Source organism: Plecotus auritus (genome assembly GCF_963455305.1).
Source record: "Plecotus auritus genome assembly, chromosome: 12".
Lineage (NCBI taxonomy): Eukaryota > Metazoa > Chordata > Mammalia > Chiroptera > Vespertilionidae > Plecotus > Plecotus auritus.
The window spans coordinates 14,208,066-14,228,855 of record NC_137778.1 but is presented as its reverse complement, the minus strand read 5'-3'; the positions used below and the strand labels follow the sequence as shown (position 1 = coordinate 14,228,855).

Sequence of the window (20,790 nt, the reverse complement as noted above, 5' to 3'; positions counted from 1 at the left end):
GTTCAATTCCAGTCAAGGGCACATGTCCAGGTTGCAGGTTCAGTCCCCAGTGGGGGGCGTGCAGGAAGCAGCTGATCAATGATTCTCTCTCATCATTGATGTTTCCATCTCTCTCTCTCCCTCTCCCTTCCTCTCTGAAAGCAATAAAAAAATATATTTAAAAAAATAATAGCTAAAATGTAATGGGACCTGAATTAGTGTCCTGTGGCTGCCATAACGAATCACCACAGACTTAGTAGCTTAAAACAGAAATTTATTCTCTCCCACTTCTGGAAGCAGAAGTCTAAAACCGAGGTGTTGGCAGGGCTGGGCTCCCTCCAGAGGCTAGGGGACATTCCTTTCCGCGCCGCTTTCAGCTTCTGGTGGCTGTTGGCATTCCTGGACAATCCCTGCCTCCATTTTTACATGGGCTTTTCTTCTGTCTGTCTGGTCACCATTGTGTGTCTCTTATTACTACACTTGTCATTGGATTTAGGGCCCAACTGGATAATCCGTGATCTTTTCATTTCCAGGTCCATAATTATGTCTGCAAAGGACCCTTTTTCTTTCTTTCTTTTTTCAGTTGTCTGCTGCTTTTCATTAACATCTAAATAGATAACACATCCTATGATTACAATATGGAAATGTCCGTGGACAAATTAGATACAGTTTTTGGCAAATGCTTAGGAAAGAATGGTCAAGTTCATCCAAGGTTTTAAGCAGCAGCGTCTGGGCAAGGTCAGTGTTTGGGAACAGAGGTAAATATCTGCAATCCATGCATTCCTTTGATTTCTTCTGTTAGTGACTGATTTACTGTCTGGTACTGCTGGGACAGTCCTCTTCTCCTGGAATTCTTCTGATTCGATCTGGATTTCATACGTCTGACATATCAGTGACTTTGATAGCGGCAGCTCAAGGGAAGTGTTCTTTGAGAATTGGGGTTACTATGAGCTCCCTCTCAGCCTGCGAGGCACAGTGAAGAGGAAGCCCATGGATCAGGTGGAGCGGAGGCCGGACTCCAGGAGGGTATGTCCTGTGGACACGACCTGCCGCCCAAGGTCACCGTGTCACCCAGGACCCTTTTACTAAATAGCATTCATAGTTTCTGGGAATTAGGACATGGGCATATTTGGGGGTGGCAGGCACCATTCAACCCATTACAAGCCCTTCTCATGTGCCAGGCGTTGTCCTAAGCATCTTATATGTATTAACTCATCTAATTTACAACAACCCAGTAAGATGTTATTTTGTTCCATATTGAGGAAATGGAGGCACAGAGACCTTAGGTAACGTGGAGCCATTACTTGGGATAATTGGCTTGGGTGGAGAGCTTGTGTTGAGGAAGAGTAAGAAATGTTTGGACAAACAAGTTAAGGTCACATGCAGGATGCCTTAGATACCTATGAAAAATGTGCCTTACCCTGTGGGTAATCGGCAGCCACTGAGGATTTTGAACAAGAATGTCATGTGAGCATTGATGTATAAGAATATTGATCAGAAAGCACTGTGTTAAATAGAGTGGAGGAGGGCAGGAATGGGAGACCTATTAGAAGTGCTCACATAATTGCTCTGAGAGATAGGTAGGCCTAGACTGAGTCTGGCCACAGAAACAGAGGAAGGCTTAAAAGCTCATTCTCCTTTTCATCCTGACATATGGAGCCAGACTCTCTTTTTCTATTAGACTCAGCTTCCATCTTCCTAGGTCCCACACCAGGAGGCAGTCAGGAGAAAAGACAATCTCCATTTGCCCCAGTTTAGCATAACACTGTTCATTTTTGTTTTTTTCCATTAAAGCATTGCTCTCAAATTTGAAAGCACCTGAACAGTGCCTGGAAATGCAATCCCCATAGTTCTGATTGTGGTCACTTTTAAGACAATGGCACAATGGCCCTGAACGATGTCCCTCTTGAGATTAAGAGATGGTCAACTCTGACCTATGATGGAATAGGCCTAGAAGCCAATTAAAGCATAAATCAAGTCAATAACAAGGACTCATGGGAGTGGCCTGTAGATGTGGCCGCCATGAAGCTAGATCTTTGCTTTCTTCCTCTTGAGTTAGCAGACAAGCAGAGGGAAGCAGCTCCATTCTCACCTCCCACCGACTCTTCTTGGTGACCATGGCTGTTCCTGGTGTGACTTGAATATTAAACATCCCTTATTCATTTTTAGGCTTTCAGGCTTTTTGTGAGGATTTGATCAGTAATGCCTGATGGGAAAGGCATTTTCTGTCGGACAATGAAAGGTTTGAATGCAAGAGAACCTCAGTCATACTCTGAGTCCTCAGCCCAAGCTATTATTCAGACTTCAGAAGCCATTAATGCTAGTTAGAGTAATCAAGTGTTTCTAAAAGCTGCAAAGTAATTATTTTTATCTGACACAGTGAAAGCGAAAACAGAGATGCTTATTTACTCCTTGATTAACTTTAAGAAGTGCTTTCCTACAAGGTTAAGATATTTGATTTCGTTTTAAAATTTTAATTTAGGTTGACCCCAAGAAGTGATACTATTCATTACAAAATAAAATTCAAAGATGACAGAATAATATAGAATAAAAAGTAAAATGAAAATATTTTAGCATACTTTTTTGATGGGGATATCTTAACCCCATGTAATATCCTTCCAGGGTTTAAAAAAAAAAAAAAAAGCTTCTAATACCTTGGTCCTCAAAGTGTGGCCTGGGGGCCATCGATACAGGCATTTCCCAGGATCTTGTTGGAAACGCAGAATCTTGGCTTCACTGCAGACTTTATTGAATCAGAATCTGCATTTCAACAAGCCAGCCCAGGGAGGGGTCAGTGTTTCCACTAATGTTAGTCCTTTGGAAGGCATCCCAGTTGTTAAAGAAATGGAAAGAAATGAATAAAAGCGGTATGCAGAAAAATTAGTTAATTCATTCTACAGAGTTCTGTGTGAACAGAACCCAATTTTGGAACACACCACTAGAGAATCAGATGTTGGATTGACCTGTTAAAGAGGTGTCACTCACAAGTAGGCCACCTCCCCTTAGTCCTTATAGTAATTACATATTAATAAGAAAATCATAGAACCAGAAACTTTTACAACTGAGATGAACAATAGAATTCATAGTAGTTAGTGCATGTGAGGCCTTGAGCCTCAAACTGGGTTTGTTCCTCCCAAATTTGGGTATGAAGTTAAAAATACACATGTTGCTGGTGTGACCAGGTCCTCACAAGCTATGGGACCTTAAGTAAATTTCTTCATTTCTTGGGGTCTCTGTCCATAATGTGTAGAATCCACCTTGCAAACTTCATTGGATCCTCATGTACCTCAAATAAGAGGTGTGGGAGGACTTCAAAAACTGTATGAGAACCTAGAATGGTACCATGGCAGATTTCAAGGGTGGGTCCCAGTTTCATCCAATTAATTGCATCTTGTGTGAGATAATATCACAGTGAAAGGGTGGGAGCCTGCTTGAAGTAAAGAAAAGGTGAGCTAATTAATTAGAAGGTGTCACATGTTTTCTCCTTCGTCTAGAAGGGTCCTCATGAGAACCAGAGGATTCTCGTGTCCCAATATAGATAGAGAGCCATGGGTGCTCATTAAGGATCTGTTGAATGAATGCATGAATCACTAACCTTGAGAAAGGTAATGAATATTCATTTATTCAACACATATAGACTGCGCCAGGCTGGCTAAAGATACAATGGTGAGCAAAAGCACACACTATCCCTTGCCCACATGGAGCTTATAATCTACTCAAATACTCACGTGGGTAATTGTAAATTGCATCATTGCTCTGTGCCATAAAAGATAGGAGCCCCGACCAGTTTGGCTCAGTGGATAGAGCATCAGCCTGCGGACTGAAGGGTCCTGGGTTTGATTCCGGTCAAGGGCATGTAACTTGGTTGCGGGCACATCCCCAGTAGGGGGTGTGCAGGAGGCAGCTGATGTTTCTCTCTCATCGATGTTTCTAACTCTCTATCCCTCTCCCTTCCTCTCTGTAAAAAAAATCAATAAAATATATATATTTTTAAAAAAGATAGGAGCAAGGAGCCCAAAAAACTTGTATTTGAGCAGATTAACTTGATTAGAGTGGTTAGAGGAGACTTCCTTGGGGAAGTGGCCCTTGAGCTGAGAGCTGAAGAATGAACAAAAACTAAGGTGGGGAAGAGGGGAAGGAAGAGTGTCCCAGGCAGAGGGAACAGTGCATGCACAGGCCTTTTGGCAGGAGGGAGCATGTGGGTGCATGGTGGTCAGAAAGGCCAGTCCTGTTAGGTGGAGTGATGGGATGAGGCTGCGGACCATGCATAGCTGTGTGCACTTGAGTTTGGTTCTTCTTCTCGGAGCGCTGGGAGGCCACTGAAGGATCGCAGCTGTGATGGTGGTGGTGGTGGAGGATGTGTATTTTGCAATGATCAGATCTGGGTTTTGGAAAGATCACTCTGGCAGCAAAATGGAATATAACTCAGGGGCAGGAGGGCAGAGTGTATGTGTGGAGACAGACAAGAGACTTTTACAGTCTAGGAGAGAGAGAGAGAGAGAGAGAGAGAGAGAGAGAGAGAGAGAGAGAGAGAGAGAGAGAGAGAGAGAGAGAGAGAATGCTCCCCTCCACAGATGATCCAGCTCCTTGGCTTTATCTAGTTCTCTTCTCTCCCTGCAGCCTTGCTTCTGGGAGGCCCTGCCCACCAAGAGGGAGGCAGGCTCTATGCAATGAGCTCTCCCCTATAGACAGAGAAAATGAACCAAATGGGGACCTGGTCAGCAAATTCGTCCATTTTGAGTCCACGTGAATCAGTTCCTGCCGGGTGAAATGATGAAAATGCAGTTTCTGAATCTGCAAGTTGAAAACTCCGCCCTGGATTTAGGTTGACCCCAAGTACAGGTAGCCTGACAGGCCCGCCTGCGAGTATCACCCAGGCAGCATCCTTCCCTTTACTCACACCTTCACTCCAGTTAGGACACCATCTCTTATACCCCGCACTGCAAGGATGTGGAAAGTGAGGCCCACAGAAATTTAATAATTTGTTCAAAGTCACAAAGTTACTACTTTTAAGGACCAGTTCCCTGTCTACAATTCATTAGGTGATATTTTCAAAATGCTCTCCTGGTCAGCATCATCTTTATATACATATACTAGAGGCCCGATGCACAAAATTTGTGCAAGAGTAGGCCTTCCTTCCCGCGGCTGCTGGCACCGGCTTCCCTCTCGCACCCAGGACCTTCCCTCGAAGCCCCGGCTTCATCTGAAAGGTTGTCCAGATGGATGTCCGGTCTAATTAGCATATTAAGCTTTTATTATTATAGATAATGGACTGAGTCATAGATATGTTGCTTTAAAATTAAATTCCATTTTTTACAACTTCTATACTTTGCTCATTAATTACAATCTCCAGCCCCTAGAGGAGAAGGGCTACCGTATGGGCATTCAGCCTAAACCTCACAACGGACTAGCTGAGCCTTCCACCGTTTCTGGTATCGCAAAGAAATTCACCAACACTGGTAATGAGCCTTTCTGTATCGGTGTCAGTGCCTTCACTTCTAGATGACTTGGAGAACTTACCGTTTTCAGTGAGAAAAATGAGTTTTCCTTTGCAGTTCACTCTCATGGGCCATTCTTTAGCTTAACCAACAAAAAACAAAAAGCCCCGTGATGGTCCTGGGCCTCTCGGTATACATTCTTCTGCCTGCACTGTTCCTGTTTCCCCTTAGCTTCCTCACAGGGTTTCCTGCTCTGACCCTTTTTTATGATTCCCCTTACACTGCTGGGCCCTTTTGTGATGTTTCTGGCTTTTATTACTGCATTTTTACTTACTTGTTCTTTGTTCTACTGCCTGCTCCCTCAGGAAGCAGCTAAAAATTCAAACCTTGGCCCTCGTGTTGTTGCTGGAGATTTTAGTTTATATTTGTAATAATTATTCAAGGATGTTCCAAAACAAAAACAGATCTGATTTCCCCCATCATTGTTGCTTTAAGATTGAACAGTAGAAGCGATATACTGTCAATTACAGTCAAATGCAATCTGGTTTTCACATGGTTTTCTTCCTGTCTTTCCATGGTACAGCTTCATACGCTTGTAATTTTTGATAACCAAGATTCAGAGGTGTGTCTGTGTTCAGCTTTTTACAAGAATCCTCTTAGCCCTGGCCATTGTAGCTCAGTGGTTAGAGCGCCACCTGCTCACTGAAATGTCTTGGGTTTGATTTCCTGTCAAGGGCATGCACCTGGGTTGCAGGTTCAATCCCGGCCTGGTCAGGGGCAGGTGCAGGAGGCAACCAATCTATGTGTCTCTCACATTCTCACATTAATGTTTCTCTCTCTCTCTCTCTCTCTCTCTCTCTCTCTCTCTCTCTCTCTCCTCCCTCCCTCCCTCCCTCCCTCCCTCCCTCCCTCTCTCCCTCTCTCCCTCCCTTCTACTCTTTCTAAAAATCAATGGGAATAATAACCTCAGGTAAGGATTAACCACAACAAAAAGAATTCTCGTAAACCACCATTTTGGTGATCACCTTCAGGCTAGCTCCTTGAGCCTTGGAAGCTCCAGGTTGCAGGAGCTTGGCATAGAGCGGGGAGAGGGCCTGCTTAGAGGGCTCTGGAGACTGCAGTTTGTGTTAACCATTTGACTTTCTCTCAAATTGGCAGTCTCTCTCCAAAAGAAGCATTATTCTCTCATCTTTAAAGAATGCTGAGTTTAGCTGGTTTTGAGCAAATTATCAGGAGAATTCTCAAGAATTAGGAAGAAAAAGCCAAGCTATTTTACTCAAACTGGGGCTACAACCTCCAGGGGTGCTGGTGAATAACCCTGTTTTTCCTTCATTTTAACCCACTCCTGGCTGTGTCAACACTGTGCTAGCACAACCAGCTGAAAAAGGACAAATCTGAATCAAGCTAACAAAGTATTCTTTCTACCCAATGCTGGGGTGGGGGTGGGGGGTGGAGTTTACTTGACTGAAATGTTTTGTTACTATGCAAATGATATTATTCTTTATGAAATATATGATTATAGCTTTTTGTAACCTGGAAAATGTACATCTTCCCCCTCCCCCTCCCCCTGGTTATGAGAGAATAAAGCACATTGTCTGGGAAATGGCTTCCAAGAGGAAAAAAAAAAAAAAAAAAGCCTGCATAAAGTAGTTTCTCAAAGCTCTGTCCTGGTGATTCAGTTAGTTGGAGTGTTGTCCCATACACCAAAAGGCTGTGGGTTCAGTTCCCGGTCAGGGCACGTAGCTAGGTTTGGGTTTGATTTCTAGTGGGAGCGGGGCGTGTATAGGAGGCAACAGATTGATGTTTCTCTCTCATATCAATATTTTCCCTCTCTCTCTCTCTCTCTCTCTCTCTCTCTCTCTCTCTCTCCCCCTCTCCCTCCCTCCCTCCCTCCCTCCCTCCCTCCCTACCTTCCTCTCTCTCTCAAATCAATAAAAACATATCCTTGGGTGAAGAGTAAAAAAATAAGAATAATTTAAAGAGTAGGTTCTGCCGAAACTGGTTTGGCTCAGTGGATAGAGCGTCGGCCTGCGGACTGAAAGGTCCCAGGTTCGATTCCGGTCAAGGGCACGTACCTTGGTTGCGGGCACATCCCCAGTGGGGAGTGTGCAGGAGGCAGCTGATCGATGTTTCTCTCTCATCGATGTTTCTAACTCTCTATCCCTCTCCCTTCCTCTCTGTAAAATATCAATAAAATATATTTTAAAAAAATAAAATAAAAATAAAAGAGTAGGTTCTCATCAGTGACTGTTGAGTTGAATTGAACCTAAGAGCCTGTTTTTTGTCTGTGTTTGTCTTTATTTTGGAGAGAGGAAGGGAGAGAGAGAAATATCAATGTCTAGGAGGACTGGTTGAAAGGTTTGAAGCTATGTTTGCATGTACTAGTATGTTCGATAAACATCAATTGTCCACACCAAAGGAGAGGACATTATGGAAGTCCCCAAACCCATCTCCCCACTCCTTAGCACTTCCACCATCCAGGCTTCATTTCAAATTCAGCACATTAAAAACAGGCCCAATAAGGGCCAGGTCTCCTTAAAATCAGCCCCACCTTCCCCAACTTCCTCATCTATTTAAGGCAGTCAGGTTAAAAACATTGGAACTTTGTTAAATTCTCCTCCTCAGCATTCACCCTCCCATTACCCAATTAATCATCAAATCCTGTCTACCCTTCCTTTATAATGTCTTGGAAACTCTCCATTCTTTTCTCTTCTGGTAGGACAGAGATAGAAGATGGGAATCCACATACAGGTGAAAAAAATTATAGAAATATAAAAAAGTGCAAAATAACATAGTTTCAAACAAGCTTTTATACTGATCCTGGGGCACTGCACTGCATTTGTCTTGTGAAATTCAGAGCAGTTGGGGGCCCTTCCTCAGGTCCAGCTCAGGATATTTTGATTCCAGCCACTCCTCCCTCGACTGAGGATCAGGAAGTCTTCATTTCCAGATGAATTAATCTCCATTCAGAGCATGGCACATATATATATCTAATCTAAACTAGTGTTGGCATAATTTATTAAGAGTATTTTATTTTGAGTTTATTCTTGTGTATGGTGTAAGTTAGTGGTCTAGATTTTCTTCTTTTTTTTGCATGTACCTGTCCAATTTTCCCAACAGCATTTATTGAAGACTGTCTTGACTCCATTGTATGCTCTTGCCTTGTTTGTCAAGTATTAATTGAGCATAGTGGCTTGGGTCAATTTCTGGGGTCTCTGTTCTGCTTCATTGATCTATATGCCTGTTCTTGTGCCAATACCAGGCTGTTTTGATTATAGTGGCTTTGTAGTATAACTTGATATCTAGTACTGTGACCCCTCCAACTTTGTTCTTCTTTCTCAAGATTGCTGCTGCTATTCAGGGTCTCTTTTGGTTCCATATACATTTTTGGAGTGTTTGTTATAGGTCTGTGAAATATGCTGTTGGTATTTTAATGGGGATTGCATTGAATTCATAGATTACTTTGGATAGTATAGACATTTTAATGATGTTGATTCTACCAATCCATGAACATTGTATAATCTTCCACTTGCTTATATCTTCCTCTATCTCTTTTTTTTAACGTCCTATAGTTTTCTGAGTACAAGTCTTTTACCGCCTTGGTTAAGTTTATTTCTATGTATCTTAACTTTTTTATTGCAATGGTAAATGGGATTTTTTTAAAGTTTCTCTTTGTGAGAGTTCTTTATTGGTATATAAAAATGCCATTGATTACTGGGTGTTAATTTTGTATCCTGCTATGTTGCCAAATTCATTTATTAAATCTAGTCTCGACATGTCTCACAGCAATATGTTTGCCGATACACATTCTAGTGCAAGGGAAAATAAACAAATGGGACTACATCAAGATAAAAAGCTTCTGCACAGCAAAAGAAACCATCAACAAAATGAAAAGGAAGCCCACTGTATGGGAGAACATATTGCCAATAAGACATCTGATAAAGGATTAATATCCAAAATATATAAGGAACTCATACAAGTTAACAAAAGGAAGACAATCCAATTTAAAAAATGGGTAAAAGACCAAAATAGACACTTCTCCAAAGATGGCCAAGAGACATGAAAAAAAAAATGCTCAAAGTCACTAATCATCAGAGAGAGGCAAATTAAAAAGACAATGAGGTACCATCTCACACCTATCAGAATGGCTATCATCAACAAATGAACAAATGACAAGTGCTGGTGAAGATGTGGAGAAAAGGGAACCCTAGTGCACTGCTGGTGGGAATGCAGACTGGTGAAGCCATTATGGAAAATAGTATGGAGTTTCCTAAAACAATTAAATATGGAACTGCCATTTGACCAAGTGATCCCACTTCTAGGAATATATCCTAAGAAGCCCTAAACACCAATCAGAAGGACTTACATGCACCCCTATGGTCATAACAGCACAATTTACAATAGTGAAGATCTGGAAACAGCCTAAGTGTCCATCAGTAGATGCATGGATAAAAAGCTGTGGGACATTTATATCATGGAATACTATGCAGCTATAAAAAAGAAGGACCTCTTGCCTTTTGCGACAGAATGGAAGGACTTGGAGAGTATTATGCTAAGTCAGAGAAAGACAAGTATCACATGATCTCACGCATACATGGAATCTGATGAACAAAATAATCCAGAGACATAGAAGCATGGAACAGATTGAAGCATCTCTGGGGGGGGGGGGGTGGTAAGGGGGAGAGATTAACTGGGGAATTTATATACATATACTAATATGCTTTGCCCATGGACACAGACAATAGTGTGGTGAAGGCCTGGGGGCAGGTGTGTGTGTGGGGGGGAGGGGATCAATGGGAATGAAGGGGGGGGGTCTGTAATATTTTCAACAATAAAATTAAAAAATACAACTTTTTTAAAAAAGAGTATTTAATGGCAAATTAAAAATTCTTTTGTTTATATTTTACCTTCACCTGGACAGAAGCTCATTCTTCTGTATTGTTACTGCTCCCCCCCTTCCCCATAGTAACCAACACAGGGTTCTGCAGTTTGTAGTCTATAAGTAAAATGTTTGTTAAATCATAGAGCCTTAGAATTGTAGAGTCAGAAGGAATCTTGGGAATCCCTCTTGTCCTATCCTTTACTTTACCGATGAAGAAATCAATCTAGAGAGATTAGTTGACTTGCCAAATTCTCATAGCTGGCTGGTGGGAAAGGACCAGAACCCAGGTTTCTCTCGCTTTGAAGTCCCTACCCTAAATTGTCCTTAGATAATCATGACAGAAATACCTAATTTTACATAAGGTCTCCCAGGGACGGTGGTGAGAGGGGTGATTTGCTTTAGACTGAAACGTTTACAAAGACTCGGTCCGTCGCAGGACCGCCCTGAAGTACTAACTCCTCAGCTCGGTGTTGGGGAGGGTCACAAGTTACGTGTTTATGAGCCTGTTACCTAATCTAGGTTCTGCTGACAGGAAGGCGCACACCAGGGCCCCCACACAGGGGGCCCCCTCCCGGACCCTCCCAGGCTGCAGTCTGTCTCACCTCCGCCGCGGGGCCCGCCCCACGTGGACTCGGCTCCCAGGATCAAAGTCTGTTTGCTACCGGGACCCCGCAGGTGTGCGGTGGGCTGCGAGGACCCGCAGGCTAGAGCAGGGGTCTCGCCCAGTACCGGGAGCCCAGCCAGCCCCTCCTCCTCCTGCTGCACGCGGCCCTCGCCCCCTACCCTCCCCCACGACGCTCGCAGCTGCACCCGGCCGCGGCCCCCCAGCCCACGCCCGGCTCCCGGAGGGAAAGGCCCCGCCCCATCTGTCGGGGCCGCGGCACCGCCCCCTCCTGCCCCGCCGAGACTCCATCCAATAGTGAGCGCCGATGGGCGGAACGCGGCGGCTGTCGTGAGGGGGTCCTAGCCAATGGGTACGCGTGCCGGGCCCTGTGGGCGGGGCGTCGGATCCTTGTCATACTCCGGTCCGTGTGAAAACGGGGGTTCCGAGTGCAAAGCAAAGTTTTTTTGTAAACCGTCTGCAAAGCCTGGGGGGAGAAGCAGGCGCCCGACATCGGGCCGAGTGCAGCTGCGGTGGCCGCCGCCTTTTCAGCCTCGCCGGCGTCGGCTTCTCGATCCGAGGCACAGCGGAGGAAAGACCTGCGCGGAAAGCCTTCAGATGCTTGGAGCCTTCGCAGCGCGGACCTGCCTATCGCCCGCCCCCGCCTGCCACCAGCTCTTGCTTCGGGTCGGGCTCACGGTCCCCGGACTCCGGGAACCCCAACTCCTCCACGCCGCCGTTCCACTGCAGGTGTGGGGCTGCTGGGACTGAGCCGGGCCTCCGCCTCGGCTCCAAGGACCGACGCCTGCGGAGCTGCAAGCTGCCGGCCCGCCAGGGACGCCCACAGGCGCGGGGGCTCGGCGGCTTAACCCGCGGCTCACCCCCTTCCGATCCCGGAGGCTCCTGAGCGGTGGCCCTAGCGGCCCGGCTCGGACCGAGAGAGCCCCGCGCCGTCCTCCTTCCGTCACCAGGTCCTAGTAGACCGACCCTCGGCGCCTCCCAGCCACCGCCTCCCAAGTATCCGGGCCGCGCTCGGCGGGCCCCCGAGCCGCAGCCATGGGGTGCTGGAGTCGGAACCGGGGCCGGCTTCTGTGCATGCTGCTGCTGACCTTCATGTTCATGGTGCTGGAGATGGTGGTGAGCCGGGTGACCGCGTCGCTGGCGATGCTCTCCGACTCCTTCCACATGCTGTCGGACGTGCTGGCGCTCGTGGTGGCGCTGGTGGCCGAGCGCTTCGCCCAGCGGACCCACGCCACCCAGAAGAACACGTTTGGCTGGATCCGGGCCGAGGTGATGGGGGCTCTGGTGAACGCCATCTTCCTGACCGGCCTCTGCTTCGCCATCCTGCTAGAGGCCATCGAGCGCTTCATCGAGCCGCACGAGATGCAGCAGCCGCTGGTGGTCCTCGCGGTCGGCGTGGCAGGGCTGGTGGTCAACGTGCTGGGGCTGTGCCTCTTCCATCATCACAGCGGCTTCGGCAACAACTCTGGCCACGGCCACTCTCACGGGGGTCACGGCCACACCAAGGGGGTCCGCGGCAAGAGCAGCCGCCCCGGGGACAGCGACCACAGGAGCCCGGGCAACCAGAGACCCGACCAGGAGGAGACCAACACCTTGGTGGCCGGTAGCAGCAACTCCAACGGGCTCAAACTGGGCGGGACAGGTGAGGAGAGAGTCGCCGCCTCAGGTGGTTGGGTTTGGGGAGCCCAGACCCTAGCCTGGCCCGGGGTGGGATGGCCCGCACGCCCCGCACGCCCCCTGGTGCCGGAGCCGGTCTGCGCTGCGCCGAGCCGCCACCTTCCCGCTCCCTCCAGGTTCCGCCCCCGCCGGGGAAGGCGTGCAAATAGGACCCCTTTCTGCGCAGGTGTTAGCAGCCTGGGGTGGGGGGAGGAGGGGGCCGCGTCTGGGGGGTGTAGGTGGTGGACAGCCCTCTGCAGTGCGCTACCGCACTTGGCTGTCCTAACAGGCTATCTTTTCAAGAGACTGTGTAATTTGGGTTTTTAAAGGATCAATGATGCCTCCTAATTCAATTTCTTGACCCTATTGGGAAGTGGAGGGAATCAGCAATTCGTTCTTAGTCGTTGGCTGTTTGAAATCCAGGTGGTTCTTATGCCCTTTGAACAAGTTTCTGAATATTGTATTCAGGGGTGTTTTGCCATTGACTTTCCAGAACTCAGGTTTCTTTTATGAGCAGCAAGGTATATTTCAGTTAGTTGTCTAACATCTAAACCCGAATTCTGAGAATCCGAGACTTAGGACCTGTTTAGGCATGTTTAACATTTCAGTTAGAACTTTTCAGTTTTACTAAAAGTGATGGTAATTTTTCATCTTTTATTTTTAATGGATGCTGTTCATTCTAAACATAAGTACTCTTGAAAGGAAGTTGGAAAGTAAATGTTGAAAGGAATCAACCAATGAATGCCCTGTTACCCAAGCTCAAAAATAACAGCTTGTATTTCCTTCCAATTTTTTCTCATTTGTGTTTATTTACCTGATTGCATGATACTGCATAGACAGTTTTCCTTGTTTTGAAGGTGCAGGATATTAGGTTAATGAAATTCAGATTGTATATTGAAAAAGTTTAGTAGATAATTGAATTTCCTTTCACTCCTATTCTGCAGGGTTTTTATTCCAAAGAAAATTAGGCTGCTCTGGTGTGTGTGTGTGTGTGTGTGTGTGTGTGTGTGTGTGTGTGTTTTAACAGATCGGTATGTTTGATTTAAGAGTTACAGAGGGAAATAGGGAGAGGTTGGTAAAAAGGTTCAGACTTCCAGCTGTAAGATAATAAGGTCTGAGGAGCTGTGTAACACATGGTGGCTGTGGTTGATAACACTGTATTCTGTATTTGAAATTTGCTATGAGAGTAGAACTTAAATGTTCTTACCAAAACAAAGATAAATATGTGAGGTGATGGATGTGTTAATTAAATAAATGGGGGGGGATTCTTTCATAATGTATAGAAATAAGTCATCATGGTGTACACTTTAAAAATAGTCTAAAAAGGAGTGGATTTGTCAGTTTCTAAATCCTCTGTACCAAGAAACTATCATTTATATTCATAATAAACATTTAAAAGTGAACCTTAACACCTTAAAGACAAAAAGCTCTTTGTCAAATCAAGCCTTTGTATTAGACTTATCCATAGTTGCATTTGATGTGGGGTGTTAGCATTCAAATTTTTTTTTTTTTGCTATATGCCAAAAAGATTAGCAGAATGTTCACAGTACCCCATGTCCACCGAAGATGAACTTTTTAAAAAAGGAGTGGGGGGAGGTAGGGTGGTTAGGAGAATGGGGAAACTATCCTCTTAATGACTTTATTTAGCTCTGGCCATTATGTCCTGGCTTGGTCCCAGGATGTCAGTTTATATTAAACTGCCCCAAGCACATTTTAAAATTATGTTTTATGAAAAAACTTCACCTCCTTACTTGAATGGAATTAGACAAGGATGTTTATATAAACACTGGAAGTATTGGATTCAAAGTTTGTATTTCTTTGCAGATCCAGAAAAGTCCAGAACCAATGCAACAGATGTACAAGTGAATGGGAATGTTATCAGAGAAGCTGACAATATGGATTTGGAAGATGAAGCTGATGATGCTCAAAAGGCTGGACAACTTAACATGCGTGGAGTTTTTCTGCATGTCTTTGGAGATGCTTTGGGTTCAGTGATTGTAGTAGTGAATGCCTTGGTCTTTTACTTTTATTGGCAAAGTTGCCCTGAAGGGAAGTTCTGTGATAACCCGTGTACTGCTGACCCCTGCAAAGCGCTTGTAGAAATAATGAATAGTACTCAAGGAACAGTTTTTGAGGCTGGTCCTTGCTGGGTGCTATATTTAGATCCAACTCTTTGTATTGTAATGGTTTGTATACTTCTTTACACAACTTATCCATTACTTAAGGAATCTGCTCTTATTCTTCTACAAACTGTTCCTAAACAAATTGATATCAGAAATTTGGTAAAAGAACTTCGAAATGTTGAAGGAGTTGAGGAAGTTCATGAATTACATGTTTGGCAACTTGCTGGAAGCAGAATCATTGCCACTGCTCACATAAAATGTGAAGATCCAACATCATACATGCAGGTGGCTAAAACCATTAAAGATGTTTTTCATAATCACGGAATTCACGCAACTACCATTCAGCCCGAATTTGCTAGTGTAGGCTCTAAATCAAGTGTAGTCCCATGTGAACTTGCCTGCAGAACTCAGTGTGCTTTGAAGCAATGTTGTGGGACTCGGCCACAAGCTTATTCTGAAAAGGATACAGAAAAGGCCCCAACAGTTAGCATTTCTTGTTTAGAACTTAGTGAAAATCTAGAGAAACCCAGGACTCAAGCTGAGAACATGCCTGCTGTTGTGATAGACATTAAAAAGATGCCAAACAAACAACCTGAATCATCTTTGTGAGTCTTGAAAAAGATGTGATATTTGACTTTTGCTTTAAACTGCAAGAGGGAAAAGACTCCACTGAAATTCTAAGTTTGCCAAGTAGTGTAATTGAAGTCTTTGTCTGGTCACACAGTTTAATTCTATTTTTGTAAGAACATAATGGGACTGTTTAACAGACTTCTGTATTACAATTTATGATTCTCAGTGCAGAGTACAGCTATGCTGTAACAATTTTGAAAAGCCAGTTTTAACACTATGTTACATTTTGTTTAAAGTAAGTATAAACCTTATATAACATAATGACATTTGATTTCCAGTTTTGCCATGGTGAAAATTAATTAGGGGGATAAATAAATTAAAATTGTTACTGGAATTTCTCTGCTTTTCTTTTCCCCCAGTGTTATATTTTGTTTATTAAAATTATAATTGCTAGAACTTAAAATATCACCAACAACTTTGTTTCCTTTGATACTTTAAGTAATATTTACTTGCTTTTTAAGATCATTATATAGCATAGTGACAGCATATTTTAAGAGTGACTGATGGATATTATTAGGAAAAGTTATTTTTTCTTCACTTGGGGTATTTATCATACTAAAGGTTAGTTATTATCCTGTGTTCTATATTGCTGAGTATTGCTCTAATAAACAGTGAGATATAATTAACAAATTGAACTATAGTTTACACATACTAGGGCATATGGGGAGTAAGAGCAGGGAAGAAAGTTTACCAAATTAAATATTTAGATTATTGTAAATTGATACTGAGACTACATTCTAAATCCTGAGAATTTGAACGTTGTTTTTTTCTTACCAAAGTTAGTCTAAAACCTGGACGTGTTCACCAGCATTACTTGCTTTGAAAGATTGGCATCAGAAGCACATATATTCAGCAAATGTTTGTAAGGACATTAAACTCAATCTAATACATGTTAAGTGCAAGCTTACTAATAGAATCTTTAAAAATAAAAAGACTTTCCGGAGTTAAAGTCGTTTCCTAGTGACCAATCATGAATGGGTTCACGTGCAGCTTTTCAAACACCACCAGCAATGCTTGTTTTTTTGCCAAGAGCCACTGACTTGGGAGAACAGAGAAATCTGAATGCAGTTTGGATGTTAAATTCTTAAAAAGCAATATGAGTTAAGGCAAAATCCATCATTAAGATTCTGTAAGTTATCCTATCTTGATAATGCTCAGATCTTCCAATAGTGGCTTATTTTGCGAGAGGCCACTATATCTACACAGGAAATTGTTCTTTGTTATTTTATTGTTGCTATACACAAATGTTATTTAAGGGTATTTAAGTGGTATTTTTCTTGATAGAGAGGGATTATGGTTTGTGAAGACGCTAGATTTTTGTCCTCAAAAGGGTGAAGATTAATATCAGTTATCATGTATAGTTCTATTTTTCTAGCAACAAGGTATCCTGACTACTTCAGTGACTTTTATAGATGACTACTTTTAAGATGGCTACCTTTTGGGATTTGAAATAATTCATTGTTTAATGTTTCTTAAGATGAACATGCTGGCCTTTGACAGTTAACTTTTTAAAGGGATGATCTTCTGTGGTAGATGGTGTGGTGTTTTTTTTTTTCTAGCATAAGCCTATTGCTGGCAATGGGCCTATTTAAGAACAGCTGATTTTTCCAATGAGGATGAGGTAATTTTAGGAACACAGTTTGTAAGTTCACATTTACTCTAATGGGCCAAAACCATAACCTGCCAATTTTCAATACATCTTGACATTTTCATACTCTTATCTGATATTGTGGAATTAGATTCCTAAATTGGTAGTTACTTTAAATTTTACAGTTTCTTTTTAAACGTGAAATTGGGGAATTCCCTCATTGTATGGATGAATAAAAGAGGAAGTTTCAAATTGTACTGTATCATGTATGTTCCTGATTTAACACTTTAAACTACAAAACATTAAGATCTCAAAACAGTTTGTTATAGAAACATTTTAGTAATGATACAGTAGGATAACTGGTAAAATATATTCCATGCAATGAGGTTTTCTTTACAAATGCTCTATCGGGTCTCTTTTTTAAAGGTTGTATAATGTGTTAAGACATCAACCGAATGAGGGTTTTTTTAAATGATGTATAAGCTTGGGACAAGGGCTCTTCTCCTCACCCCCCCCTCCCCCAAGTACTTTGAAGGTAACAAACTCTAGGTTTCAGTTATTTCGCTTTTCATAATTTCTAAGGAGCTTGTATGTAGCAAAGTGGTACCATAGGAAGATTCTCTTTTTTTCAAAGGACTTTGTCATAATAGCAAAATCAGTGGGCATTGACTCACCTTTTGAGTTTTGGCAGAGAATTATTTATTTCTTTACAATGCACTTTCTAACCCATCTTTAGCTATATTAGCATCTTTTTAAAAATGCTTTTATATTTAAATATTGTGGGATTTAGGAGTCTTTTCTAAAGTAGCTTATTCCTTCTTGAATGAAAATGAAGGGAATACCCTGAATTATTGGGAGACGTAGGCCCAACATTTAAATATGCCGTTTTATAACACGGCGTCAGTTTTAGGAGGTGCACGTCTCCTGCTGGCTCTTTTCTATTTGAGCGAGATCAGTGTATTTAGAATGTGTTTAGCAACTTGTCTGTCGTCTCGGTTTAGTGAGAAGGAGGTGCTGCATGTACCTGAATTAAAACCAATCCAGAATTTTTTTCCAAGCCAAATGCAGCCTTAGTGATGAGAGAGATTTAATTCTCCATTGTCACCTTGTAGCTTAGATGAATGTTTAGTTAGGTTTTTGTTTTGTTGTTTTTTTTTTTTTTGAAGGGCATATGCATTGTAAAAGTAAGGACTGGAGCCTACAAGAAAAAAGGTCAAAAAACTTAGCTGTATGTATTTTAACATTTTAGAAAACAATTTTTGACTGACTAAGGTATGTAATTTAGGTAGGGAACATTTCCATCCAGACCACCTTTGGAAAATCGCAACAGGAAGGAGACTATGTTAACAATGTGTACCTTGTTAACAGCCTCGGTTAATCTAGAACTTTTGAAAGTTGAGGGAAAAGGCCTATGAAAGCTAATGTGAAGTGTTTAGTAGGCTAACTGGTATTGAGTTGAAGATTTTTACTGTTTCTAAGCAGATACCATTTTAATGATATGTCATTTACCTGCTGTCTTAAGATGTTCACATACATAAATGTGGAGAATAATTCTACATTATAGATATATTTATTTTAATAGCATTTCAGTTAAGTCATAAAACAGTGTTAAAACGTTTGGTAAGGTAAAGGGTTTTTTGTTTGTTTTTTAAATTGAAACTGTCAAGTACAGTGTTGGACCATCTGAAGTGGAAACTGTAACAGCACTATTTTGATGTAGCTCTACCAATACTGTGTGGCGATGCTCCTGCTTTACGAGCAGGCGCTGGAATATTGGGCCGTCGTTTTTACTGGCACAAGAGCTTAAACTTTTAAACCAAAAATGTTATGGTCCAGTGTCTTTGGCAAAAGGATGCTGAAGGGAATGTAACATAAAATTAATATGTGGTTATTTGTAAAAAGACACAAATTGCCATCTTAGGATTCTGCCTTGAAACAGCACAATGAAGTGTATCTGTGTATTCTGTGATTCTTTATGAAACTTCCATGTTGTGTTGTTTTGGGTCTGCCACAGCCTGTCCTTGGGGCCAGATGTGGCAGTTAAATGCTACTGTCATCTCATTAAATGCAGAAGCACATAAGATGTCTTTAGTGCTGCAACATTTTACCTGACTTCGTGTGTGTGTTCTATGATTGTACATTGTTTTCCAAAGCTGTTCCTCCTACCTCATCATGAGGCTTTATGGATTCGTTATGTACTATAAATGTTCTTTATGAGACAGACTACTGTGTTTCTTCTCATTTATTAAACATTAAGTAGAAAAATAAATTAATTTTCAAATATCTACTTGGTTATTTTGTGCATGTGGCCTCCCCTCCTGTGCTAGGCTGGGTTATGTAGAAGAGAGTGGACTCTGGGTGTCGAAAGGGAAATTGCAGTGTTGCTAGTGTGCAGAATGACTAGGTTACAGGACAGTGATGTGTGGAGGGAAACAAATGTGGGCAAAAATGTCAATGAAAATTGAAAGGGTAACAGTGCAAAGGCTCATCAACATGAAATAATGGCTGTGAAATTTTTTACAAGCGTTTATAATTAGTGCAGCTATAGGTTAATCTACCTTTTGTACGTGCTATTGCTTATTTGTAAGCATAGTTACTAACAAGGATTATTAACTATTTGACTTACATAATCATCTGGAACTGTTAACCCAAGAGTACATTAGTTTGGTTATATGAGTTCAGGACTATCATAATTGTAGTCTCATAAAAAAATATTTTTTTAAAAGCTTATACTTCTACCCAGGAAACAAACAGTTAAAAAAGTCAATTGACAATGAATGGCAGTAGATAATAGAATTGAAAAGTGCAGTAGAGATATTCCAAAGAAGGTAAAAATCTTTGGAGAGGATTTCTGTAGGTTAAAAATGAAAGAAGGAATAGGGGTTTAAAGGTAAGGGCATGGAATAATAGCATAAATGGTTGAGGACCAAGTGGTAGGAAAGTAAAAGAGAAGGTTAGCATCTGGTTTGAATTTGGTTTTATGGGAATGGAGGAAGCCATCAATTTTTGAGTGGAAAAGTGAGAAAGTGGAAAAGGCACTGTACAGGATAGATTTGGAATGGGAAGTAGACAAAGAGACAAATCAATTACTATAGGCATTCACTGCTAAGAGCCCAAATACGCATGCCCACTCTACACATACATTCCTGTTGGTTCCACACATATGCTGTGTTCATACTTTAACATCTGAAATCAGAATGCATAGATGCAGTCAGCAGTATAACTGCTGTTGGTCAACTTTTTTTCTTATCATGAGACTTTATGGATTGTTACCTACACTAATAAAAGAGAAAGATGCAAATTGCTGTACCTTTGCGATGTCCACCAGCCAATCAGGAGTGAGTATGCAAATTAATAAAAAATATGGTGGGTTAATTTGCATACATAGGTGCCCAGCTGCTCTGGGCCTCTGGGCAGTGTGGGAAGGCGGAAAGGCAAGGTGGCTCTGGGCAGGAGCAAAGGCTGTGCCGGCAGCCAGGGTTAGGAAGGCCCATTCTGCATGAATCTTCGTGTGTCGGGCGTCTAGTGTATTATAACATAGTAACAGTGTTTTTAGTAGTAAGGGTTCAGAAAAGAATTCCCCAGCAGTTTTCAAGAACTATTTGCCAACATTCCCTGAAACAATTACATATACTATGCATTTCACGTGTGGATAGAGCCGTTGCTTTTGAATTAGATGAAGATACTCAAGGTCAGTGACAACACTTTAAAGAAATTTCATAGACATTTCTGAGCCTTCAGAACTGACCATCTTGTCCCTGCTCCCCTCCCCACCCCACCCCCCACACTATATATAGCCTATATAGCTTTTTCCCCCCTTTTAAATTTGGTAACGATTACACCTGCATTTGCTTACTTACAAACCTGTTTCA

General features: G+C 42.5%; 1 protein-coding gene across 1 annotated transcript; it reads left to right on the top strand.

Moving 5' to 3' along the window:
* Positions 1 to 11,390: 11,390 nt before the first annotated feature.
* Positions 11,391 to 19,190, top strand: SLC30A1 (solute carrier family 30 member 1). Its single transcript, XM_080648341.1, has 2 exons — positions 11,391 to 12,563; positions 14,402 to 19,190. Exons 1-2 carry the CDS (start codon positions 11,957 to 11,959, stop codon positions 15,307 to 15,309), a joined length of 1,515 nt encoding a protein of 504 aa, XP_080504467.1. The 5' UTR covers positions 11,391 to 11,956; the 3' UTR covers positions 15,310 to 19,190.
* The last annotated feature ends 1,600 nt before the right edge of the window (positions 19,191 to 20,790 follow it).

Excerpts from the sequence above, each read along its gene's own strand:
- SLC30A1 (XM_080648341.1), top strand. The coding sequence starts at position 11,957 with ATGGGGTGCTGGAGTCGGAACCGGGGCCGGCTTCTGTGCATGCTGCTG. Across the intron at positions 12,564-14,401 it reads GCTCAAACTGGGCGGGACAG|ATCCAGAAAAGTCCAGAACC; the intron begins GTGAGGAGAGAG and ends ATTTCTTTGCAG.